The sequence below is a fragment of the Condylura cristata genome, unplaced genomic scaffold, assembly GCF_000260355.1.
Source record: "Condylura cristata isolate star-nosed mole 26May11 unplaced genomic scaffold, ConCri1.0 scaffold00017, whole genome shotgun sequence".
In the NCBI taxonomy this organism is placed as follows: Eukaryota; Metazoa; Chordata; class Mammalia; order Eulipotyphla; family Talpidae; genus Condylura; species Condylura cristata.
Genome location: NW_004567118.1, coordinates 37,730,390 through 37,737,862, shown reverse-complemented (window position 1 = coordinate 37,737,862; position 7,473 = coordinate 37,730,390). Strand labels below are relative to the sequence as shown.

Genomic DNA, 7,473 nt, shown 5'->3' with positions numbered 1-7,473 from the left:
ACTAAACTTGTAGAGTGAGGAAAGGTGCAGAAAAGTCAATATATTCTTGTTTTTGTTAAAATTTTTTATTTATATATAAACAGTTTCATACTTTTCTATTTTGACTTGTGCTGCACGGAGGTTTTGTTTTCTTTTTAAATGTTTTATAATGTATTCCTATGTTTTTATATGGTCATCCTTTTTAATGGTTGCAGTAGTGTTTTGTTTTTTTTTTTAACGAATATTTATTTTTATTTATACACATATAAACTGGGGTGTAGGCCAGAGGTGCAGGCCTACACCTCTGGATTCACCAGAGACAGAGTGGGGAGCAGAACAGGTAGATTTACTGAAATATACTGCTGAAATACACTGGGAGCAGTGGGTGAGAAAAGAGAGGTCTGCTGCACCATGTGGGTCATCTCCCTGGCTGGGGAATGAACTCGTGCTACAGTGGCTTAATAGTGCTGAGACTTTAACCTCTGTGCCACCAGGGATGCCCCTGCTACTTTTTTGTAGCAAAGGAGGGTTCACTATTTTTTATGACCAGTACTCCACATTTGTGATCCTTTCCATCAAAAGTTCTTTGTTATCAGCCATGCAAATTTGAGAATGTAGTCATTGGACTCACCTGTCCATTGACTGGCCCTGCAGGTAGCATAGATTGTAACTGGCTGTTGAACCTGCCTAACACCTTGTCAGCCTTATTCTTGTTAATCTAGATAGACATATAGTCCTTGGTGCTAATAATGTGGTTGGTTGCCAAGCCTTCTGCTACATGGACAGGTCATGTAGGTGTTATTCTGCATAAGGCACCGAATGGCTCCACCATAAGCAAGAATGCAGTAAAGCTATAGTGTTGTTCTTCTTTTTAAAAAAATTATTTATGCTTACAGAACTGGGGTACAGGCCAGAGGTGTGGTGGGTGAGCAAATTCACCGGAAACAGAGTGGGGAACAGAACAGGCAGATGTACTGAAATACCCTGCTGAGCAAGCAGCAGGTGGGTCAGGAGAGGTCTGCTGTGCTATGTGGGTCAGCTCCCTGGCTGAGGATCCAACTTGTGCTGGGGTGGCTTCTGAGAGCTTCATAGTGTGGTGCTTTAACCTGTTGCGCCACTAGGGAGAGCCCTGGATTCTTAAATCCAGAATTTTCATTAATGTTTCATTACATGAAGATTCCCCCCCTAGTTTCTTGATACTGAAAACAGGTTGTTAAAACATTTTGTTATTATTGTATTTTTTCCTTTTGAATTATTTTCTTGAGATAAGTTTTTAAGCCTAGACATGCTAATGTTGTACAAATTCAGTTTTATTTACTGTTTTTGTAATAAGTATTCTTGAGAAGTAGACGCTTCTGTGTCTGTGGCCTTAGCAGGATTTGACATAAACCATGCCGCTGTTGCCACAGGCATGTGCTACCTTTCCCCAGATAACTCTGGATTTATTTGTTGGAATGACTGTGGTGGTCTTTGCTTTGTAAATATATCTCTTGTATAAATAGAATTCAGTTTCATCTAGAACATAAATGATTTCAAGAAAAGCTATATCTTCCCTCTGGTTACAGAGACTCAGAGGACAACAGAAATGGCCTCTGATATTTTAATTCTGTTTCCAGCAAAATTCCAGAGGCTCTTAAGATTTTTTTAATGGTTCTGTATGTATTGCAGATAGTCCTTGAAGAGAATTAACTCTGATTTATAGTGGTAATCAAATATATTAGTATACTTATTTTTGCACACTTTCTCCAAGTGTTCAGTTTTAGTTTTTCTCCTCTAGTTTGATTGGCATTTATTGTTCTCATTTGAATTTAAAAATACTACTTGTGAAGTGAAAATCTTATTTTTATAACTTTGATCCCGGTGTGGGTCAGTTATCAGTTTTTCTCCTATAGCATAAGAGGTAGTCTAGCATAATAATTGATAGCCAAACTTTGGATTAAATGACATAATATATGTGCCTTGGACAAGTCACTTAATTCTAAACCTCAGCATTTAAACTTTAAAGGAAGTCATAAAACCTGTTTCAGGGTGTGAGGGTTATAACACCGACTGGGATACTGGATAGAAAATACTTGGCAGTGTCATACACTTTGACAGAGTGTGATTCTGTTTTTCATGCATATGTAATATAAGATTAAATTGACTGTAAAATTATCTAGCTTCATTGAAGAGAAATTGAGTGGGGAAGTAATTATTTGTCTATACAAAAGGACTTCTAAGCTGTTAATCTGCATTGAAAGTGAAAGAAAAGGGGATATATTGACCCTTGGATTTAGGGCTGTCAACTCCCATGTAGCCAGGATCTACGTATAACTTGCAAAGGTCCTCCAAATACACAAGCTCTGTCCAGGAGCTCAGCTACTTAATATCTTTACTGCATTGAATTTGTAAATGTGGAATCTCTGATCAAAGAAAAGCTGCATGTAGATGTGCTGGCACGGTTTAAACCTGTGTTCAGGGGTAAACTGTATATTTCAGTGGAAGTAGTGGTAAAGAATTAATTGTCCTAATTGGAAAGTTATTACCAGTTACCTTCCTAGGTGTGATAAGTATTTTGATTTATTCTTTGCATTTCTGTAAGAATATTACTATCCTTGTTTTATGGGTGAGGAAACTTCTAAGGTTAGAAAACGTGTTCAGGACTAAGACCTAATGTTGAGATTCTTTTAAGTATGGACATAAATATGTATCTTACAATAGACACAACTAATATGTACCAGAACCAAAATATTCAAAAAGAAAATTTACCTGTTGGGAGTGGAAATTGTCTTCCTTTATTAAATTGTCATCTTTCAGAATTTTCAAATATATTTTCCTGTGAAGTTACTCATGACCTGCAACTGAGAACTGTTTCTTTCCATGATACCACAGTAAAGTGCTTCTATTATTGTTTTACATTTACTTCACTCTGGCAAGTAGTACATTTGATTTTTCTCTGGATAAGTAAGTTGAGAGCCAGTCTGAGTTTATCTTAAATTCTGACCTGCCTCCTCTTCAAATACCTAATAGATGGTATCTGCTTGACAGGGTGGTTGAAATAACTTTGTGACATGATGAATTAGTCTTTTGAGGCAAGATTGTCTGGTTTTTTGTTTTTTTTTTCCTTAGGAATCCTGCAAAATGGCAAACTTGAGAGAATATTATGAAAGGGCTTTGAGGGAGTTTGGTTCTATAGATTCTGGTAAGTAAACTTCAGTTATGACACATAAATCCTTTTGCTTCTGTGATTGCTAACCTATCAGTATTTTTTTTTAACTCTTTGGGTTATGGCACTCTTTGAGAATAAAGCTTGCATCCTTCTGCTACTGCCTCTCTCAGTTATACATAAATTATTTACAGACATCATTTTGCTTGTTATTTCAAGTTCACAAGCCCAAGAGTCCATGGGTTTTCCAATAAGTACCTTGGATTAGAGAAAGATTTGCTTGGTTTGGTTCTCTTAAAAATGTAATCCTTGTAGAAAAGCGAATGATGTTGGTCATAAAAAACATTGGGAGTTATAGCAAAGCGCCAGTAGGGTACTTAATTGACATTGGTTGTCACTGGCTGTTCCACATTGTCCTCATTTATAAGAATGGAAAACATTTCTGAAAAGATTTATCATGTACAATTTTTTATACATATGAACTCAAAAACTGACACATATACTCATTAAATTCACATCTAAAAAATGTTAACTCTTAAGGTTTCAACATACCTCTTCCTGGGAAGTGAGTGAAAATGGCACTTTTATGAACTCAGGCAAATTTTATTTAAGCATGGCAGCATGTTTCTAGTGAACTCATTAAAGTCAGTTTCACCTTGAAAGAGTCTCAGCAACACCCTTTCTCTAAAATAATATTTTCGAGTTTATGAAATATATAGTCTTTCTTGACTAAAGTGAAATGTTCTACTTAAAAAAGTTTTGCTATATTTGTAAAAGAGAGAGATACTGTATTGCATAAAGTTTTAGGGAAATTATGGGTAAAAGTTAAGTTTCTTAAAAATCTTGCATTGAATAAGTACTAAGCAATTATGTCTACTAATAAATCTTGTCAGTTATCTAATTGTACACTTACAGTACATTTTGTTGTTTCCTTTGAAGATCTTTGGATGGATTACATCAAAGAAGAACTGAACCATCCCCTTGGGAGACCTGAGAACTGTGGACAGATCTATTGGCGAGCCATGAAAATGTTGCAGGGAGAGTCAGCAGAGGTTTTTGTAGCTAAACATGCTATGCATCAGTCTGGCCATTTGTGAGAGGAAGAACACAGCCAACTTTATGAAATAATACTGTAGGCTCCTTGGGCTCATTTGTAAAATGAGTTCATTTACAATTTGCTCAGAGGTGGCAGACCAGATGACTGATTTTGAGACATGGCTTTCATTTTGTTGATTCATTAACATTTAATTCTGGAAACAAGAACTGTTTAATGGACAAAGTCTACTTGTTGAGTTTGGACCTACCATAAGTCTCTCAAATGTATGGGTTGTTTCTCAAAATATATGGAAATTGTGTCTCAAAATATATGGAAATTGCATAGCTGAGATTCTTTTATTACTCCTGGCCAATCATGAATATCTCAACCTAGAGTTAGGGACAAGTTAACAGGGAGGAAAAAGTATAATTCTATGTGTTTATTATTTTCTTATTGTAAGTGCATATGCAGTATGCATTTATTGTATAGAATATGGAGGAATAAAACAATGAAGAAGAAAATAAAAAGCATTCTGTAATTCTCTTATTTGGAGTTAAACTCAGTGATTTTGTTTCCTTTATAAAAATTGGATTTATACTGTTAAATCATTTATATTTTCATTCATTGAGTGCCCATCATAAGCAGGAAAGAAGGATGTTTTTGGGGATGGGGGTGTTAGGGGAGCAGAATTGGGTGTCTTGAGAGAGCTGATTGAAGCAGCAGGGAAGGATGCTGGGTATTGGGAAAAATGTTGTCTTAAGAAGATTATTATAAAGCTTTCTAGCATCTTTGATTCTAATCTGCAGAGAAGTGTTTACACTTGGGGGACTGGCAACAGAAGAAGGGTAGGGGTAGGAAATTGATAGAGCAGTCCAGAGCAGTCTGGAAGGGCTTTGAGGTAAGGATGGACAATGTCTGGGGGCAGAGGAGGCAGTTGTTTGAATTTTATTATCTCTAATGTAACATATGCACTTGGAGAAGCATTCAGTACAGTTTTACTTATGTTTTCCATGTTACTAAATAGCTTTAATAACATTCAATGAATTTATAATATTTCATTATGCAGATGACCTAGGACTTACAGTACTAATCCCCTATGTTGTCATTTTAAACTTTTTTCTTCTTATGAGTGATGTTGATGAAGAATCTTATAAATCTGTTCATATTTCTGCTGGTTATTTCCATAGGAGGTTGACATATGACAGAATTACTGGATTAAAGGGTATAACTATTTTAGAGAATATTGATACATATTGTCTATTTGTATGTAAATGTATGAAAATAATTCCAAGCAATGTATGAAAATGTCTACATTTTTACCTGTACGGGTATAGTTTTTTTTTTATTTTTATAATTTTAATAGGTGAAAACTGATATTGTTTTAATGTATATTTCTTTGAATTAGTGAAGTTAATGCATTTTTCTGGTTCTCTTGGGATATTCTTGAATATTTTGTGGACTTTTTTTCTTTCTAATTTATATGTTTAAAAAATTTTAAGGATATTCATCTTTTGTTTCTTCTTCATTGAAAATACTTTTCATCAGGTTTTTCAAAATTTCATGATGTCCAGAGGGTTTTGTGTGTGTGTGTGTGTATGATATGTGTTGTTGTGAAAACCCTTTCTTTTATTGAGAACAGCTTAGTTTTTTTTTTTTTTTTCTTTTTAAAGATTTGTTTGTTTATGCATACAGAACTGGGGTATAGGCCTGAGGTGCAGGAGCGGTGAGAGGATTCGCCAGAAACATAGTGGGGAGCAGAACAGACAGATGGACTGAAATACACTGCTGAGGGGAACAGTGTGGGGGAGGTCAGGACAGGTCTGCCATGCCTGTGGATCAGCTCCCTAGTGAGGGGTCGAACTCGTGCAGCAGTGGCTTCAGAGAGCTTCATAATGCGATGCTTCAACCCCTTGCACCACCAGGGAGAGCCCTCTTTTGTGGCATTTTTATCTTAGGAGAAAGATAACTTTTTACAAGCAAGAGATGAAGACAGTGAGGATGGTGGTGTTTATTAAAACAAGGCTGTGAAGGTGGTTCACCCTGAGGTCATCACAACCTGGCATCCAGATCTCACTATTGCAGGTTATGGAAATGCTTCCAGTTAGTGCACGTAGCTGCGAGGTTAGATATAGCAGCTAGCCCTAGGCCAGTTTAAGTTAGCATTGATCATCTCATTTATACTGGGAACATTCAAGTGCTCTGTTGCCTCATATTTACCATGGGACAACACAGATACTAGAGATTTGATTTTCATCATCACAGAATTTCTGTTGGGCAGTTTGATCTAGATTCAGGTAGAGTGGGAAAAATGGACTTATGGGTCAGAACAGCCCACATTTGTTGGTTCCATTCTTTTCTGGTAGTGGAAGTCTACACAGAGAAGAAGGAAACATGTAGTTTATGGATAAACACATTCTTTGAAGAGATGAAAGAACATGTTCTGATGGCCCAATAGCTTGTTGAAAGGTGGTCTGATAAGCAGTGAATCCCAGTTTCCAGCTTTTTTTGCTACTTAATTTTAATGCAGTTACCACACACCTTGAGAGATTTGGGTGTGTGTGTGTGTGGGGGGGAGTATTGGGGAGTGGTGGAGGTAGGTAGAAGTGAGGGTTAGGGGGAATTTTTTAGAGATGGGCTGATCCCCACTTCAGGCCCTGCCTTCTGCCACCCTTAGGTTATATAGTGCACCGGAAGATGGACACCCAGGCCAAATTGTGAACGTGTCGTATCCTATGTGGTGTCCAGCACATTGTAGAAATTTGTTTTGGTTATCCGGGTTCTAATGTATTAAAGATGGAGAGTTACTGAGTTGCTGAGCCGCCATTTCCATCTGAGGATGAGTTATAGTCTATTTCCAGTCTGAGTTCTAAACATACCTGTTAAAAGAGGGTGAAATGTGGCTGGAGCTATCATTGCATTAAAAGTTTCAAGAGCTGAGCTTTATTCACTATCAGGTAGACTGGTGATTGACTATATTAACAGGAATGCCAGATTTTGGAGCCTAAACACATCGGTGTGGTTGGTTAGGGAAGACATTTGACAGTCCACATCCAGTATTCGTCCAGCCCTGGGATCTGCACCAGCGAGAGCTTCAGAACTGATTCCCAGACCTGTAGGTAGGGGGCTTTCGCTGTTCCGGCGCGCGCCGGCCTGCCCGCCCCGCCCCGGCCCGCCCATGGCTTCCTCGTGACCCCAGTGCCCCGCCCCCTCGGCCGGGAGGGAGCACCCCCGGCTGATTGGCCCCTCGGCGGCGTCTCCTTGGGCTGCTGGCTCGGCTGGCGCGTCACGTGGTCGAGCAGCGTCCGAGGCGCCG

At 38.1% G+C, this 7,473-nt stretch overlaps 2 protein-coding genes across 2 annotated transcripts in view; both read left to right on the top strand.

The window, feature by feature from the left end:
- The window catches only part of UTP6 (UTP6, small subunit (SSU) processome component, homolog (yeast)), a 26,444-nt gene extending 20,954 nt beyond the window's left edge, over positions 1-5,490 (top strand). Inside the window, exons 15-16 of the mRNA XM_012726104.1 lie at positions 3,088-3,160; positions 4,064-5,490. Coding sequence (XP_012581558.1) covers positions 3,088-3,160; positions 4,064-4,221 — 231 coding nt within the window. The 3' untranslated portion in view covers positions 4,222-5,490. The remainder of the gene's footprint in view (positions 1-3,087; positions 3,161-4,063) is intronic.
- COPRS (coordinator of PRMT5, differentiation stimulator) overlaps positions 5,455-7,473 on the top strand; it is a 9,115-nt gene continuing 7,096 nt past the window's right edge. The window contains exon 1 of the mRNA XM_012726103.1: positions 5,455-5,488. Within this exon, the coding sequence (XP_012581557.1) occupies positions 5,455-5,488 (34 nt within the window). The remainder of the gene's footprint in view (positions 5,489-7,473) is intronic.